Source organism: Aquarana catesbeiana, linkage group LG04, assembly GCF_042186555.1.
Source record: "Aquarana catesbeiana isolate 2022-GZ linkage group LG04, ASM4218655v1, whole genome shotgun sequence".
NCBI classification, from domain to species: Eukaryota; Metazoa; Chordata; class Amphibia; order Anura; family Ranidae; genus Aquarana; species Aquarana catesbeiana.
Window position 1 is genome coordinate 286,337,843 of NC_133327.1, and position 20,154 is coordinate 286,357,996.

Consider the following 20,154-nt stretch of genomic DNA (forward strand, 5'->3'; position numbering starts at 1 on the left):
AAGGTTTACAGTCAAACCCATCCCCATTATACTGTATCTTAAACATTAATAAGTTTAAGCAAGAGTTGCGCTTTAGGATTCAATGAAAAGTGGCCAAAAGTACTGTGGAGCTCTGTATCTTACGTTTTACTTTCACATGGTTTCAGTGTGAGCCAGTAAGTTGGTTAAATATTACATTCCATGTGCTGAAAAAACTGAAGATCTTTCAAATAGTGATGAATTTTTTGGCAAATTTTTTCTTCCACAAAACTGATCTATGTTCAATGTGTTCTCATAGTTGATTACTGCTATTTGCCATATGTCTAAAATTTGCCTAAAATAGCTGATAATGTGAAATATGGTATTATTTCCACGCACATCATTTTTTTTCTTTCATGTTTATTTAGGAATTTTAGGCATATAGAACATCATATTTAAAGTGGAACTTGACTCTCTCAATCAGTACTGACTGTTTTTAATCATTATACTGCTAGCAGTAAATAGAGAAGTAGAATATACTGTATTTACTTGATTTCAATTTTTTTTTTTTTTTTTTTACATTTTCTTCAGTTACTTCCTGGATGAGTATGAGTATTGACTGACTATGACTATTTCAGGAGGAGAGGAGGGATTTTCTCAGCTAAGCACACTCTCCTGCCTCCATAGGAGGAGAAGAAGAGAGAGTATAGTGGCGCTTGGAGAGAGACAGATGGTTGGGAAACAAAACTATAGGTAAAGGTGGTTATGATAATAGAATCCAGTGGTTACATGTGGCTTGGACCCTGGAAAAGTTCAGATCAGGCTTGAATGGGTTAAGAACAAGTTCATGGGTTAAAGTGCATTTAGCGCTCTAACGGTGCAGCCAGCTGTGGAAGAGGAAGCAGCTCTGTAGATATATAATGTAGAGAACAGCGGCGCTCATCTGAGTGCAGTATATTAAAATGGTATAATGATGAATTTATTAAGATAAAAATTAAATAAGAATTGACTCACAGGTTAAGGGTTAAAAAGGCTAGTCACAAGGGGGGAGCTTGCTGTGTAGTCCTGATCCAGATAGCTGGCAGTGTGGGGTTCTGCTACCGTCTCGCTAGCTGCAGGGGTTTCCAAGACTCAGAGTCAAGTTGGCAGTCCTCTCCCCATCGGCTGGGACATCACTGGATGTGGGACACTGGGCTGTCAGGAACGCGTTCAGAGCATGCGTGCTCCTTTAGGGTGTGATAGCATCATGATGGAATGAGGCAGTATTTATATGATAACATGGCGGAGGGAGGAACTACATTACCCAGTATCCTATGCAAGCTGCTACGGTGTTCAGGAGGTAACTTTTTTAGTGCAGCAAAAAAAGCATAGGGGGATGTGTGGTGTACATGGATACTATGAATAAAAAATGGATTTAAGCATGAAAATTCTATTTCAAAAGAGTAAGCATTATTATATGGAATGGTGAGAGAGCGATATTTGGTATAGAGGGGACTGGAACTACTTGAATGGTGGATATAGGGCTGGCCCTCTAATGGTGGATATTGGTAATACGTGAGCCAAAAAGGGGATAAGTACAGCACAAATTGATTAGGGATTAGGGTTGTGACTAGCCTTTTTAACCCTTACCCTGTGAGTTAATTGTTGTTTAATTTTTATCTAAATAAGTTCATCATTAATCATTTTAATATACTGTACTCAATTGAGCGCCGCTGTTCTCCACATTATATCTTCTGCCTGCATGGCTGAGCTAATGGCAGATGGATTGTATATGCTAGGCGCTAGGGGGATGTTTTTCAAAGTGATTTCTCCGCAAAATAAAGCATGAAAAGGTGGATGTGTTTACTTTGAATATTACTTGATTTAATTGTAGCCGTATATTTGAATATTAAAAATATTAATTGAATATTAAAAATTTATAAAATCGTTTTTGACTTGTGTTCAGATGCAGTGAAATTCTGGTTTAAAAGCACTTGTCATCTATAGGGCTTGTTTACACGGGGCCCTTGACAGGTCCATTTTTTCCAGGCACGGAGATGAACAGATGTTGTGTGCATTCCCGTGCCAGTGTCCTATTCATTTCCATTGGGACACGCGGCTGCATGGACTCACTGCGTCCTAATATAATGTGTTGGATTTGCACCCACACTTTCTCGTATGTCATTTTAGGACACAGTGGTTGTGTCTGTGCAGCCGCGTGTCCCCATAAAAATGAATAAGACACTGGCACTGTGGCACGGGAAAGCACACACCTGTGCAACCCCCGTGCCGGGAAAACTTGAACCTGCACGGGGCCTGTAGCAGAGCGCCCAGTTTGAATGAGCACTAAATATTTAAACGTAACCTGTAGTATATATTTCAAGTTTGTAAGCAGAGGAAAATAGGAATGGGTGTCAAATATATTTTTTCTGCATGATCAGTCCCTTGTTAGCCTATGCAATGATCAAAATTACACATCTATTTTAAAAAACTTCAGCCCCGGAAGGGTATGCCCCCTTCCTGACCAAGCCCTTCTTTGCGATACTGCACTGTCGCTTTAACTGAAAATTGCACGGTCGTGCGACGTTGTACCCTAATAAACTTTTTTTCCCACAAATAGAGCTTTTTTTTAGTGGTATTTGATCACCTCTGCGGTTTTTATTATTTGCGCTGTAAACAAAGAGCGAACATTTTGGGGGAAAAAAAGCAATATTTTTTACTTTTTGCTATAATATCCCTAAAAAATATATTAAACAAAAAAAATTCTTCCTCGGTTTAGGCCTATATGTATTCTACATATTTTTGGTAAAAAAATCGCAATAAGCATATATTGATTGGTTTGAGCAAAAGTTATCACGTCTATAAAATGGGGGATAGATTTATGACATTTTTATTATTCATTTTTTTTTAAATTAGTAATGGCGGCGATCTGCGACTTTCATCGTGACTGCCACATTGCGGCGTACAGATTGGACACTTTTAACACTATTTTGGGACCATTGGCATTTATACAGAGATCAGTGCTATAAAAATGCACTGATTACTGTATAAATGTCACTGGCAGGGAAGGGGTTAAACACTAGGGGGTGATCAAGAGGTTAAGTGTGTTCCCTGGGCGTGTTCTAACTGCAGGGTGGATGGGCTCAGTAGATTATGAGAGATCACTGCTCCCGATAACTGGGGGCAGTAAATTCCTGTCATGTTAAAAGGCAGAACAGGGAAATGCCTTGTCTCCCCGTTCTGCCTCTCCATGTCAGGATCGCGGGCCTACCGGCGGACTCGCTCCTGCTAGCCGCCGATGACGCAGCGACTTACAGGCACGTTTTGTGCACCCGTGACACTTTGCTGGCGTATATCGGCGTGAGCCAGTCGGCAAGTGGTTAAGGATGGGCTCACACTATTGCGAATTGGATGCGAGTTTCCCCACACCTAATTTGCATAGCAGGAGATTGTGAGCGGCTCTCTACGGAGTCGGTTCACACATTCCTGGAGCACCTCCGGTGCGAATTGCACAGAAGTCCTGTGCGTCTTTTGCTCTGGTTCAGGTGCGAATTCAGCCAAAAAGTCAAGCTGAAATTGGACCTGAACCGGTGAATGTTTTAGGGTGTCCCCAGACAGCAGGGACACCTTTTGGGACAGCAGCATTGTCAAACTAGGGAGAGTGTAGTGTTAGAATGACTTTACTAACAAATTAAACCTGAACTCCAGCTAACACTTTTAAAGCAGTTTTTTTTTTTTTTTTCTATTAGGAAGGTTTTATATAAATTAATAAACGATGACCATTGCACCCCTGTCAGTGTTAAATCGTTTGTTTTGACCCTCCAACTACAACTTTTGTTGAGCAGTTTTGTCTATTAAAGTAAGTTAAAAAAACAGACTTGCTGGCTTACCCACCAGGTGAAAAGGAAAAACCTAAAAAAATTAAAGCCAACACATCCAAGAATTGGTAAACTACAAAATATTTTTTTTGTTTTGGGTTTAAGATTCGCTTTAAATAATTTGTATATCCCTTTTCCACAGAATATGTTGGCGTTTTCTGTATGTTTCATTCTTCACTTGATTTATATTCTTAAATATACTTTTTTTTTTTTTTTTAACAGTCCTGTTGCAGTGTGTTTAAGAGAAAAATAGGACTTTTTAGCACAAAGAACTAAAGAGGAAACATAAGACTTTTATTGATTCATATTGAAAGCCAAAGTAGCGAGCCAGCATCTCCAATGTAGACATGCAGAGATGTACAGCACAGTGGGATAGTCATGTCTTGCTCTTTTCATCCTGAGGCTCTTAAATAGTAGACTTGGATCCATCTTTTCTTTTGCCAGTTTTAATCTGAATCAATAAAACATTTTTTTTCTGCACTTTGTTGTGTTAAGAAGCTTTATTTTCTGACCTGGAGTGCAGAGTTACACAAAAACTGTCTTCCTTTCTCTTGGCGGCTCCAGTTTTTCAAGATGCTGCCGTGTATGTAGGAGGTTGAGTAAATGCACGCAGGAAGGGATGGGGCATAACCTTGGAAATCTACAGGGATGATGCATTGTATATGTATATAGATAGATCTATCTATCTATATATATCTATACACACAGAGTGTGTATATATATTTTTTTAATTATTTTTTTATACACAAATTAATAAATTGAATATCCCTCCTACATATTGGCAAGTTTGAGTTTTATTTCAAATGCTTGAACATTTGACAGTGTAGTGGCTAATGAGTTTTTAAAGCAAACCTGATACACCCTCCAAGCTGTATATATTAAGAATGTAAACCATTACTTAGATTACCAACCTGCCACAAACCACCCTATTAGTAAATAGCATAATAATGTGTATCAAAATATAAATATGCAACTGATAGGTACTTTAAATGAAGTATGTTCAAAGTGACCAGAAAATAAGTCAATAATAATATATGTAATTATTATTTGGGCGGTAAAAAACAGTCTCATATTGAATACAACAATTGATAAACATGCAAAAAATATATATTAAAGACCATTGTCCTAGAAATAGATCATAGCATAACCGTACACTGCACAATATGGCATAAAATATCATCCTCCATGTTTTATGTGATTTTCGAACAGAGTGGTAAAATAATAATCTAACTGAGCTAAAATCAAATATACTGTCTGTGTAAGACACAAGATGCTTCCAGAAATGCCTGACATGCTTTGTGGCTAAAAAACACTTCCTCAGGGGCGGGTGCATCTAAATAGAGAGTTATGAGTAAGCCAGTAAAATAAAGTGTATACAAGGAAAATTATTATAATATGTAAGAGCCTAGAACCTGTGAGACCCCAACCTGGAGGCTGCCTGTAGTGTCCATACTGGGAACTGTGGTAGATTGGACCCACCAGGGAGTCAAGCGCACACACACATGGTCCCACACTGTTTGATGTAGGGGGATGAGATGTTGGAAAAAACCCAATTGGTAAATAGTTTGGTATAAAAGAGGGGGGGATAGGTTTGTGGGACTTTAAATGAGGCATGTGTATGTAGGTAATAATGAAAAAAAAAAAAAAACTTAATATAGGTTATATGTCGTTATTCCCATAGGGAAAAACCATATAGCCATGGTGAAATAAATTGATATGTTTTAACAACCCCAATATGTTTGAACACAATCTAGTGAATGCGACATATAATATGATATATAATGTTACATAATATCTGATGTAAACAGGAAGAGGCATAATATATAATAATAAACATATTTAATATTGCTAGTTGATAAAACATGATTGATACAGACATAGGTAATTAATAAATTGATTAAATAAACATACAAATCCAATAACATTGATAATCATAATACAAAATATGGACATTGAATAGTTTCTTCAGAATTCACGATTCTAAGCAAGCCTGGCTTGGCAACCTTAAATGAAGACTCGACTTTGGCATTTACAGCCAATCATCAGGAGTAAAGGGCATAGGTTTTGGCTAGAGGATGAAATACGGGTTCAGTAGGTAAGGAGGTTCTAAAAATATATATACCATATCGTCTAAGAAAAGAAGGTTGGCGACTCATACGTTACCCATGGGGTGACGCATATATGTGAACCAGTGGTTGCCCATGAAGAAAAGAGGAGCGGCTCTGCAACGGCCATCTCACCCGGGTTTGAGGCGGGGGCACGACCCCCCCCCCAGAGAACCCAGGTGGAACCGGAGAAGGGGCCACAAGGAACAACAGCCATGGAGCAGGCCAGGCGGCAACAACACACCACCAGAGAGAGGAAGGTATAAGCACGTGGGGCACAGGTCAGGTTTCTAGAAGGTGAAATGTGTAAAATATGTGATGTGGTGTATGTGAGTGGTGAGTAGTGTTAGATGTTAAAAAATGGGGTGTATAGTTTGTGGTGTGTATACATTTGCAGCAATTGGTTGATTGAATTTAAGCAAGGGAATAAAACTATATATACAGATGATGAGATAAGAAAATGTCAGGAAGAAAAATGCCAATACATTTATACATATTGGCAACACTGGTAATGTATGTATGTCAATCAGTGTGAGTGGGTGCGTGTGCTTGTGAATGTGAACCTATGGAGCCCCCTAATTACCTGAGATGTAGATTTCGACCCATGGAACCTCCCCTTGAGATGATCGGATGTGTAGTAAGCCTCCGGACCGTCCCGGCTGAAGTACCCATGGTTTGGGGCGGGTCCCCGCCAATGTCATACATTGACGTGAGTGCTGTATGCAGGATGGGATGAGCCTATGGTGTAAAAACCCCGGCGGAACACCGCGCATGTGACGCACTGAGAATGACGTCGATGCGCCAAGGTCCAGCCCCGCCCCCACCATCGCAAGGGATGAGCAGGGGGCTGGAACTGGGCGCATCGCAGCCCCAGAACTCACATCCGGCATCACATATTTTACACATTTTTAACCATTCTCGTTTAAACTCATCTCACTTATTTCTACTTTCTACCTTTTTTACCTTCTAGGAACCTGACCTGTGCCCCACATGCTTATACCTTCCTCTCTGGTGGTGTGTCATGGCCGCCTGGCCTGCTCCATGGCTCTTGTTCCTTGTGGCCCCTTCTCTGGTTCCCCCCTGGGTTCTCTGGGGGGTTGGGCCATGCCCCCCGCCTCAACCCCGAGTGAGATGGCTGTTGCAGAGGCGCCCCTCCTCATTTCATCATGGGCAACTGCTGGTTCACATATATGGATCACCCCATAGGTAACGTATGAGTCACCAACCTTCTTTTCTTAGACAGTATGGTATATATATTTTTAGATCCTCCTTACCTACTGACCCCTTTTTTCATCCTCTAGCCAAAACCTATGCCCTTTACTCCTGATGATTGGCTGTAAACGCCATGAAACGCATTGAGTCTTCATTTAAGGATGCCAAGCCAGGCTTGCTTAGAATCATGAATTCTGAAAAAACTATTCAATGTCCATATTTTGTATTATGATTATCAATGTTTATTAGATTTGTATGTTTATTTATTCAAGTTATTAATTACCTATGTCTATCAATCATGTTTTATCAACTACCAATATTAAATATGTCAATATGTTTATTATATATTATGGCTCTTCCTGTTTACATCATGTATTATGTATCATTATATAATACATTATATATGTTGCATTCATTAGATTGTGTTCAAACATATTGGGGTTGTTAAATCATATCGATTTATTTCATCATGGCTATATGATTTTTCCCTATAGGAATAACGACATATAACCTATAAAGGTTTATTTTTCATCATTATCTACATACACATGCCTCATTTAAAGTCTATGATACGTTTTGGTTGGGTTCTAACAGGTCACTTTTCGTTCTCTATTTTGGTAAATAGTTTGGGCTCCATTTCTGTGAAGGTCAAAAATCAATATAAGTAAATACTATTAATAAAGAGCATGCTACTTTCTAAAAAAAAGCGCAGGGAAGAGAAAAGGAATGGAGCCCAACCCCCCAAAAAACATAGACATTTTAGTGAAAAAGACAAATAGGGAAACCCGAAATCCAATTACGGATACAAAGTGTGTGAGAGAGGTGCTGCCGTATGGACAGACACCAAATGGAGATGTTATATGTGCTTGAACTCACCAGCAGGCCCTAATAGGACCAATCAGGGAGTCAAGCACACGCATGATCCCCCACTAATTGATGTACAAAGGGGGATAGGTGTTGGGGAAAAAAACAATTGGTAAATTGTTTGGGCTCGATTTCCGTGAAATACAGAAATCAACTATAAGTAAATACTAATAATAAAGAGTTTATTCCTTTCTTAAACAAAACATGAAAGAAAAAAGGAATGGAGCCCAACCCCAAAAATTCTAGACGTATAAACAAAACGAAATTTACCTATTGACAACAGGAAAAACCGACATCCAATATCAGGTACAAGGTGTGTGAGAGGTGCTGCCATATGGATAGATTAACACCAAATTGAGTTGTTATATGCGCAAGATTATTAACAAGGAAGGTGCGCACACCTGAGCAGGAAAACTACCCACCCGTGCCAACCTCCCCATATGTCAGCCAAGATGCCAAAGCAAACATGCCAAGCGCAGGAACGCCCAAAAGGGCGTCATGCGTTGAGACATGGCGGCGTGGCGCCGAAGCGTAATGGGACAAGCCTGCCTGATCACCCCACATCCTGCCGAAGCAGAGAGGAGGGGGTGGGCACCCAGAAAGCGACGCAGCTCCCAGGTATAGGACAACGATGCAGCCATCCAGGTGATGATTGCACACGGCTAAAGTAGGCTTCACTCCATGAGGGGCAGGACATGATATGCAGCAACAAGGGGGACTTATCTATGAACATTGTGACGAACCCCTGTCCTCAACAGTTCTATGTCCGCCGTAAATGCTTAATTTGTCCAGAACCAGCACTATCCAAGACCCTTTAGCCCACCCAGTCACCAGCCGTAACTCAGTGTAAGGTGAACAACAACATCAAACTCCTTTATTCAAGCACATGTTACCACAGATATACAACTCAGAGACACCCCCCCCCCCACTCTTGGATTTAGGACGGGGTAAACTGTCCAATCACAATAGACACACGGATCAGTGTATTCAAATTTCTCATCAGTAAACAGTCTTATCAGCAGGGAGAGCTGTTGGAGGAATTCGCCCCCACCAATCTCACAGCTAATCTACATACACATACCATAATATCCAGGGCAGACAGACACAATAGAACATTGGAATACAACCCCACCCCAACCGATCACAGCAAAGAGTCCACAACAGAATGAGACAACACACAATATGTACATATATACAACATTCCAGTGTGGCTGTGCAGTGTGTCTAAATAGCACAGATCATAGTGGGGTTCTCAGTCACCCTGTGCCCCTAATGGACGCAGGGTGATTTACACATAAGAGGGGCCAGGGAAGCTGGACACGGAGTCTCCAGAGCTCTCCAAGGTAAGCTGAGTTCCACAAACCCCCCACCCAAAGTGACTCCTGTCACAAACATATTTTGATGAAAATAGTCAGTAAAACAACAATAGTCTGTAAAATAGCCAACTGACATGCCTCCATCCCTGTCACTATCTAAGAAAGAGGGGGGGGGGAGGGGGGCGGGAAAATGTGGGACTGCCTCTCATGGAGTGAAGCCTACTTTAGTCGCGTACGATCATCACCTGGATGGCTGCACCATTGTCCTATACCTGGGAACTGCATCACGTTCCGGGCATCCCCCTCCTCTCTGCTTCGACAGGATGTGGGGTGATCGAGCAGGCTTGTCCCATTACGCTAAGGCGCCACGCCCCCATGCCTCACGCATGACGCGTAACGCAAGGTTAGCACGGGTGGGCGGTTTTCCGCTCAGATGTGCGCACCCGTATTGTTATGTCATGTCCACGTGATGCTGATATAGGGCCTTTTGGGTAGTTCAAGCGCACGTAACATCTCCATTTGGTGTTAGTCTGTCCGTATGGCAGCACCTCTCACACACCTTGTTCCTGATATTGGATGTCGTTTTTTTCTTATTGTGTCAATAGGTAAATTTCCTTTTATCGATCTGTCTAGAATTTTTGGGGTTGGGCTCCATTCCTTTTTTTCTTCCTCCTTTTTATTTAAGAAAGGAATATACTCTTAGTATTTACTTTTAGTTGATTTCTGTATTATACAGAAATCGAGCCCAAACAATTTACCAATTGGATTTTTTCCAACACCTATCCCCCTTTGTACATCAATTAGTGTGGGATCATGTATGTGTGTGTGCTTGACTCCCTGACTGGCCAAATTCGGGCCTCCTGGTAAATTCAAGCACATATAACATCTCCATTTGGTGTTAGTCTGTCCATACGGCAGCACCTCTTTCACGCACTTTGTATCTGTTATTGGATTTCGGGTTTCCCTGTTGTGTCAACAGGCAATTTTCTTTTTAGCTATATGTCTAGTTTTTTGGGGGGGGGGGTTGGGCTCCATTCCTTTTCTTTTCCCTGCACTTTTTTGCAAAGTAGCATGTTCTTTGTTGATAGTATTTACTTATATTGATTTTTGAACTTCACAGAAATGGAGCCCAAACTATTTATGGACACTACAGGCAGCCTCCAGGTTGGGGTTTTGCAGGTTCTAGTCTCTGTTCTTATGCGAGTATATGTGGGGATAGTTTTATTACAGTCTCTTTCATATTATTATATACATTTTCCTTGTATACACTTTATTATACTGGCTAACTCATATTTCTCTATTTAGATGCACCCGCCCCTGAGGAAGTGTGTTTTTTTTAGCCACAAAACATGTCGGGCATTTCTGGATGCACCTCATGTCTTACATAGACCGTCTATTTGATTTTAGCTCAGTTGGATTAATATTTTATCACTCTGTTCGATAGTCACATATACATGGAGGTTGATATTTTATGTCACATTGTGCACTGTACTGTTATGCTATGATCTATTTCTAGGACAATGGTCTTTAATATATATTTTTTGTATGTTCATCAATTGTTGTATCCAATATGAGACTTTTTTTTACCATCCAGATAATAAATACATATATATTTTTATTATAGACTTATTTTCTGGTCACATTGAACATGCTTCATTTAAAGTACTAATCAGTTGCATATTTACATTTCATTAGAGTTGGAGACATAGGTTTCCCTGTGTCTCATTTAAAGTCCCACATTCTCCCGCCTCCCTTTCCCCCCCTCTTATGTGTATCAAAATAGGTGTAAGTATTTGGACCTGGCTGGTAAGGGCTTACTATGTGACAGTATTAGTTTCTTCAGTTTGACTTCTTGAATGCACGCGTATTGTACTAAATATAAACTTGTTGCTATTTGTTTTATTCGCATGCAAGTTTAGCTGCAACCAGGGGTGGCAAGCAGCATTTACAACCACCGGCAAGAATCCACTGATTCGCTGTGTGTGAACAGCTGCAGCTGTTGGCAGCTGTCAGATTTGTACTATGTATTTGCATGTAGGTCTAAGTGGTTACATGTGAATAGAGCCTCCGACTGACCTTGGATGCAACCATTGTGTGTCTGGGATCAGCGTTTCTGATGAGTTTTGGTCCCACACAAGCTGGCTACAGCTTATCGTCTAGTTTGTATTCAGCCATAGCACTGCATCCCACTGCATAGCACTGCATTCAGCCATGCTGCTGCATCCCGGGGCAGCGTTTAGCCACCGGCAAACTATCTGTGGCTAAACTACCGTCTGAATGTAGCCTTAGCATGCTTCTGCTAATTAAGATTTATGCAAAATAATTTATGCTGTTCATCTTGTTCACCTATGATTTGAATCAGAGTATCTTTTGCAGAGCTATGGGTGGCCTATAGGTGTTAAGGGCTAATCGTAGGCAGAGAAATTGTACAGATGTGCCTGCAATATCCCCACTTTCTCACATTAGACCACAGAACACCACAAACTGTACTGCCTGACACTTTGAGATTGGAATATTAGCTGGCAGAAAACAACGCAGATGTCTGCCATAGTTCAACTAGTGTTCATCCATGAGGTATAACATATCACATGTCATCTGCTATATACGTGATGACCCGGATAAATTGCAAATACTTGATTTCTGATATCTGACACATTTGAATATGGTTCATGGGAAGATACTGCTAAGGCTGGCCATACATTATACAGTTTTCTTGCGCAACTTTCCTTTAGATTTACTAAAACCCCATTATATGAGGGCCAAACCTAAAGTTTTCAATTTGTATGCAATTGGGCCCTTGCACTACATAGTTGTAGGTAAATATAAAGGAAATTGAGTAAGAAAACTGTATAATGTATGACCAGCTTTACTTTGATAGTGAGTTGTGGATGGCATCATGCCTTGCAAGCTCCTCTGGATTCAGCTTTTATTCATGACAAGCTTTATAGAATGTGTTATGAAAATCCATAGTTCATCTTGATATTATGTGCATCATGCGGCCCTGCACACTCTTCAGGATTCAGGTTTACTTTATGACCAGCTAAAGTATGTGTTAATAAAACTAACTTAAGCAAGACAATATACTTTTTACCTGATAAAATACAGTATAGGCATGGCTTCTTATTACATTTATTTTCAAAACTATGTTGGTACATATTAATGTTCTATTTACTAATAGGGGAACCAAGATGTATGTGCACGCATGGTCCTGTGGTGTGGTAGTGAACGAGTGTTTTTACTGTAATGTGTTTGCTTCCCGTGGTATGTTTTATGTGGAAATAAAAGGACTGTACCAGGACATAGCCTGTGTTTGCTTATTTTTTGATTTGTGATTTTGTACAATTTACGAAAAATTACCTAGTGAATGTTTGAATTAGATTAGTGATTCATGGCAGTCCTTTAATGCAGGTTGTTCATCTAAGTCAGGGGTCTCCAAACTTTTTAGTCCGAGGGCCACATTGTAGATTTTACAAATATACTCAGGCCAAAAAAATAGTTGATAAAATTTAAGTAATCTCGTCATAGCCTTTCCACATGTCTGTGTCTCCCTCAGAGCTTTTCAGCATGTTTATGTCCCAGTCAGAGTCTCCTTGCACATTGTGTCCCCATCAGAGCATTTCCACACATCTGTGTCCCCACCTGACCCTTCCGCACATGTGTCCCCATTAGAGCCTTTCCGCACCTCTGTGCCCCCCATCAGAGTCTCCCCAATATCAGTGTCCCCCATATCTGTGTCCTCCATCAATCAGTCTCCTCATCAGTGTCCCCAGCAGTCTCCCCATCATCAGTGTCCCCAGCATCAATATCCCCAGCAGAGTGTCCAAATCATCAATGTCCCCATCAGCAGTGTCCCCAGCAGTCTCCCCATTCTCCGTGTCCCCAGCAGAATGTCCAAATCATCAGTGTTCCTATCATCAATGTCCCCAGTAGAGTGTCCAAATCATCAGTGTCCCCATGAGCAGTCTGCCCAGGATCAGTGTCCCCAGCAGTGTCCAGATCATCAGTGCATGCATTTTGATAAATCCTGTGATAAAATCTTAAGGTTCTTGGGCTGGCCTGTCCTGGACAAGCTAGCAGTCCTTTAAAATCTATGCCATGTGTAGATTATTTTCTTTACAATGGAATGATTTGTTTAAATAAATGGGAGCGCTTTTAAAGGACTAGTATAGCCAAATATTTTTTTGTCTATACTTCTGGGGATCACAGGAGTGCATTTCGTTCTGTACTCCTGTGACACCTTTTCAGTGGTCAGTAGGCTAAAGCGCAGTGTCAGCTGTTGTCACAGACCTGGTCCAGGCTCTGAAAAGATCCTGACCATATGGTCAGGATCAGTCCAGAAGGCTGGAGCAGCAGCTGGCTCAGCCTCAGCTCCACTGAGCACTTGTGGAGGCAGAGTAGAGAGCCAGTGATTGGCAGTCATCACCTCTTTGCAGGCTTAAGGCTGAGATTTTGAGCGATCAGCGACAGAAGACAGCTGCAGCCATCTTGGTAGGTATGGTTGTTTGTTTTTTTTTTTTTTCTCGCCAGATTCATAAGCATTGGCAATCTTCATTCTCGGCACTTACAGAGCTCTTTTGATCTTGGCATGATGACACCACACATATTAATACCAAAGAAAACACAAGACTAGATACTTGAAGTTTGAATAAGACGGACTCCACTTGAATAATAGTTTTAATCACTGGTACTTCATTTGGAATGCCTGTTTCTGATTTCATGTGGTTATAAATGTAGGAGTGTACTTATTTTTTTCCATGTGACAAATCTTTTTGTTAAATTTTGTTATTTGAGGTAATTGTATAGTGCCAACAATTACGGAGAGCTGTACATTCACATCAGTCCCTGCCCTCAAGGAGCTTACCAATCTAAGGCTAACTCACATTCATACATAAACATACTAGGACGAATTTAGACATGAGTCAATTAACCTACCATGTCTTTGAAGTGTGGGAGGAAACCAGAATACCCAGAGGAGACCCACACAGGCACAGAGAGAACATGCAAACTCCAATTGGGTAGTGTCGTGGTTGGGATACAAACCAACAGTGTTTGGTGTTAGGCAAAGGTGCTAACCACTAAGCCATTGTGCTGCCCAAATTATGATATTGAACGCACCAAGTCAATTTTATTTATAATTTGTTTATTAAATTACCTTAATCTGTGGGCACTGTTTGCCTTAGGACATACTTATCTTTTCACTTGACTAATTTTAACAAAGCTATGTTCCAGCCATGCATTCTTTATTTTTTACCAGAGCAGCTTAGGTTTTGTACTGGTAATAAATTTGAAACCTACATAGGAATCGAAAAATCCATACAGAAACTTAATGTGAAGAAATATTATTCACAAAATCCTGTGGAAAGGGCAGCAGCAGAAGGAGATTATACCCAATCAAGGAATCATTCTGTATTCAACCCCCAAATAATGAACAACAAGTATGCTGACATGTTTAAAAATCTGGTCAACACTGATCTAGAACAATTACCCATAAAAGAGGTGTATGAGCACAAGGACATAAAAAGGGCCTCAAATCATTGGATGACATAAAGGATATAGTCATATGTCTGGCGGACAAGGGGGAGGGATTGTGGTCTTATTGACACAACAGTACAAAACAGAAATGAATACAATTCTAGAAGGTAGAAGAAAATATCAGGTATTAAAGTCCAATCCAACAAAATTTTTCAAATTGACCTGGAATCCATGGTCCGGTACGGAGTAAAGAGGGATGTATTGAATAAAAGGGAAGAAAAGTACTTAGTTCCCATGGTGTGCAGAATACCGGTTATTTATTACGTCCCTAAAATCCATAAGGACAAGGACAAGAACAACCCTCTAGGGAGACCAATCATAAGTGGGATAGAGTCACTCACATCCTGGCTTGGTGAATACATTGACATACATCTGCAGCCCCTAGTCAAGGGTACTAAGGCCTTTTTAAAAAGACCTCAAACACACCTTACCGCTGCTAAAGGTATGTGATACTAATATGAATACGGTGATGGCCACAGCAGATGTGGCCTCTCTGTATACTAATATCGACCACCAGGGGGCTATAAGTGCAGTCAAGAGGGCATTAAAAAAAGAATACTGACATAAAACGAAAGCAGTGGAAATTAATTTTAAAAAGTTTGGAGTTTTGTTTGAAACATTATTTTTGGTATGAAAACAATTTCGATTTACAGTTAAGAGTTGTCGCTATGGGCGCTAAATTTGCACCCAGTGTTGCTAACTTGTACATGGCAAAATGGGAGGAGGAAGGTATTCTTTACAGCATGGACCTGAGGGTGGTGTTGTACAGACACTTTATTGACGACCTATTGCTGATATGGAATGACAATGACCAAAATATTAGTTTAACATGGGAAATTAGTAAGAATAATTTACACTTTTTGGATTTGGAGAGCTTTAACACACCACAAGGTATAGAAACATATATACTTTAAGGAAAATGACCGCAGCTCATATATGTCTACCACTAGCTGCCACTATAGACCCTGGATAAGTAATATACCCAGAGGGCAATTCATGCGGATTAAAAAGAACTGTAAGAGACATGACTATGAGATGCAAACAAATAAATTAAGTAAAATGTTTAGAGATAAAGGATATAGGGCCGATTTTCTGGAAGCTGAAAGGCAAAAAAAATTGGGAGCACGAACAGGGAGGTTCTGCTGAAGGACAGAGTTCAAAGTACAGATTTGAATAAGGATATGGGTACATGCATTGTTCTAGACTGTAATTTACAAAATAAGGACATGGAATAAAACTATCAGTAGATATTGGGAGGTTTTAAAGCAAGATATACATTTGAAAAAGGAATTCTACCAGATAAACCTAGGATTGTATAAAAGCGAGTCCCTAACTTAAGGCATAGGCTGGTACATAATGTCATTGAACCACCCCCAGCTAAACCATTGAAGTTTTGGGACATCACGGGGTTTCATGGGTGTGGCAGATGTTATAGCTGTGTGAGGGTCCCCAAAAATGTTAGAAAACTAAAATCTTTTACCAATCCCCGTAACAACTGTTCACACGCTATCAGGGATTTTATTTCATGGGACACTATAGGGGTGATCTATGTAATGCAGTGTCAATGCAATCTGTTATACGTAGGTAGGCCAAAGAGAGCACTGAAAGTGAGAATGGAAGAACACGTGAGAAATATCTGTCAAGGATATGATGAACATCACCTATCAATCCACTTTAGGGACTAACGCAACAAAAATTCAGAAGGGATGCATTGAGGCCCCTAAGCACTACTGGAGGGGCTCCAATTTTGTAAGAGAGATCCGTAAGAGGGAATCTTGGTGGATACACCAAATAGGCTCCCTTTGGCCAGGTGGATTGAATAAAGAATTTGACCTGAAATGCTTCCTTAGCAATTATTGAATATCCATGTAGGTAGGGTAGGATAGGAGCTTGTAGAACCATGATGATTTAATTAGGGTAGTCCAACCATTATAACACAAACAGTAATGGAATATATAGGGATATCGGTGTCAGTGAGTCACCTACTCCCCATTGTGTAAGGACACGTTGTTATACTTCTATTTTGATGTTATCCCTTTAATTTTAGTCATTTTGTTTATCTTTTATGATTCTGCGTAGGTTATTGGTCACTAATTATATGGTTGATCCAGTTTTTATATTTTATGTTTAGTTGCATTTTGAATTTTGTGCATATAATTCAGATCCCGGTATGCACTAGTATTTGTGAATAGTAGTGGGATAGGAGATTACATTTCCCGGGCTAATTTTTATATATTATACCATATGTAACATTTAGTTTTAGCATATCGCTATATGTTTTTTTTTTTTTTTTTTTTTTTTTTTTTTTAGATATATTCGTTTAGCATTTGATGATTTTAGATCTAGGAGGAGGTAGTAGGTTTTCTCCACAACACCTTCCTGATATTGAGTACTAATTATAGGAATATGGCTTACTTTTGCCGGGTACACATACCATATTGATGGGACCACAGCAAGATTAAGTAGGAGGTGGATCCATACGGCTGTGTGATGGTTTGTACGCTATTCAGGTATGAATGCCAACACAGCAATTGGAGTAGATTAAGCCTATGGACAATAGAATGTCCTCAGGCTGCGAGAAAATGGCCGACGCTCAATTACTTAACAGACAGACGTACCGTCCAATCAACATCCCCCTGAGGAAGATACGTCATTTCCCTGAATTGGCGTGCGTTGGGGAGGGGACAGGATGGTACAGGAGGCAGTTGGTCTGCCTTACAGTGGAGAAACCTATGTCCTCAAACAAGTTCACAGTGTTTTAATGCTTTGAGTAGAGCGGTGCACTGACGCACCAGACCCCTGTGAGTTCCCTAAATTGGGGCTTCTTTGTACAATATATTGATGTTATAAAACAATATCACACTATCGAGCCTTTTTTTCCTACTGTTAATATATGAGGAGACAGTGCTACTGAGCAGCTTGGGATCCCGCAGATAACTTGGAATCCAGAGGTGATTCATATGCATGGTTTGACCAAGCTTAGCTTAATTGTGAGGTCACACACTCAGAGGTGAGTGGCTATTACCTAATGGTTTTGATCACTTCTATCAATGAACTCAGATTTAAGCTTGATGAGGACTGTTTATGCAATGTGTGTTGCACTGATCCATATGGTCAGGGCATCCCACTCTGTATGCACTACAGCACTTTATTTTGTCCATTTTATTTATCCAGGATATATTGTAATGGACTTTGGTTTATCAAATATTAATGCATTAGTGTGATGTGTGAGATTTGGAATGATTTTATAGATCAAAAGGTTATATCGTAGTATTTCTCAGCACTCAGCCATGTTATGAATTTGAGTTTGCACATTTGATGAGTATATAGCATTATTGACAATTTAATCTTTAGCACTGCTGTAATAGTGAAAACAGACAGATAGTGTGGCACAATTTTCTTAATTTTTTTTAAGCTATTGCATGGCTATATGAGTATATGATTAGTGCCAGCAGCTGTCCACATAACTTCTCAGGCTCAGAAGGTATCTCGCAAGACTTTGTACTCAGGTTTTGTACTTCTACTTCCTTTGTCTGACAACCTTGGTGCTTATTTCCACTTATCCCTGCCAACAGCAATGATACAGGAACAAATACAGGGAGAACAGATCAATAGTTACAACTTGCTGTACATGTATGACATGGAACGATGAGCCTATGAAGAGCTGGGTGAAGCTTTCCTGTTCATTTGACAGTACAAAGTTGGATAAAACTTTGTACCAGAAAAAAGTGGTTCTCTTTCTACTAAGTTTCTTGTGTTTTCTTTGGTCATTAGTAACTTTACATTGGAAATATGGTCAGAAAGTAAAGTAAAAATTGAGCATTTGCCTTGGGGCTAGCCCCTTCATGCCTAAATGTTGTGTTTTTTTTTCTCTGAAACTCTGTCATGCTTGTTAATAAACCCCAAGGCTGTGTGACTATATACATGTATTTTTCATTGAACATACGCATGATTGGTACAAGTGATTACCATGTCAATTTTGCTAAGTAGTGTGGGCTCCTACAATCTGTATTTTTTGATCACTAATTAGATGTTTCATTTAATTGATTCTTAGACGCAGAAAGTAGAACTTCAGGCTCTAATGCAATAGCGGGTCTGTCTGAAATGTTTAATGAACAAAGAAATAAATGCACAGAGGACTCAAGGAAAACTGAGAAAAGCAGAAAGGTCAGTTGAACTGTAAATTACTTTGATTGGTCCTTTTTTAGTGTTTTGCTCAGCAGTGGATTTTTGAATGTGTAGCACAAATCTGTATTGATTTGCTAAAGTACTGAAGCAGTTGAATATGTCGTTAATGCCTACAGCTTATTGACTTGTCTCCTTCTGAACAGCAGTGACAGAACTGTGAGCGTAATTTGTTCATTGTACAGGAATAGGGGTGAAAAGTATGAAAAAAAAATATATATATATAAACGAGTTATTACATTCATATTCAGTTTACTCAATATGTACTGGAAGATTTGGCATTCTATATCCATTTTTAACAGTGTAAATGACTTACTATACCATCTCTGATCACGAACCAAGTGCCTGCAGATGTGGTAGACAAAGGGAAAATGTCTAATGCAAATCTCTGCAATTCCCTGTAAAATGTTAAAAAGTTAAAACTATATAGTGGATTGTAACATTATTAAAAAGTGGACTATAATAATAAGCTTTATTTAATGTAGTGCAAATATGAAAAAAAAAACAGTTCCGTGTAGTATGCTGTGGCCTAAAATTAATTGTAAACTGCTGCCTTGAAAACGTGAACTTGGCGTTCTGATAAGCTAGTAGGCATCACTGGTTTTGAAGGCTGTTTACCCTTCCTTATTTTGACATTTTATCCAGTCTAACATCAAGATTAGAGTGCCCCTTTGATGATCTAAAAAATTCACAAATGTAGGCATCTCAAACATAGCAGATGAAGACAAATGGAAAATGTAGAGGATACCTTTGGGGAGAATAGCATATTCAAAAGATTTGTAGATTTAGGAATATAGTCAGCTGAAGTTATGCAGATTTTGCTTCTCATCTTTTTGACTCCCTATCAGTAATTGTTTGCTCGTCAGCAGGGAGGTAGTGTTGCAAGAAGCCAAGGCTTTTGGTCCTAGCCAGCCCACCTGTGATATAAAAAGGGAGAAGGCTGAGGCCCTGGGCTCTTCCCTGGTTTTACCTGCTTGGTTGGATTTTCCTAACTGCCTGTGTGTGGAAGCAGGATGTTATGCCACCCGTACATTAACTGTTATAAGCCTGGTCTGAAGTTATTTGAAAGAGCTTCATGTTGGTTCTGGTGTCTTTAAAGAACCTGGGTCTGTAAATACACTTGTG

The 20,154-nt window shown here is 39.9% G+C and overlaps 1 protein-coding gene across 1 annotated transcript in view; it reads left to right on the top strand.

Annotated features, from left to right (window-relative positions):
• Positions 1 to 20,154, top strand: part of MCPH1 (microcephalin 1) — a 536,838-nt gene that overhangs the window by 95,235 nt on the left and 421,449 nt on the right. The window contains exon 9 of the mRNA XM_073626649.1: positions 18,899 to 19,011. Coding sequence (XP_073482750.1) covers positions 18,899 to 19,011 — 113 coding nt within the window. The remainder of the gene's footprint in view (positions 1 to 18,898; positions 19,012 to 20,154) is intronic.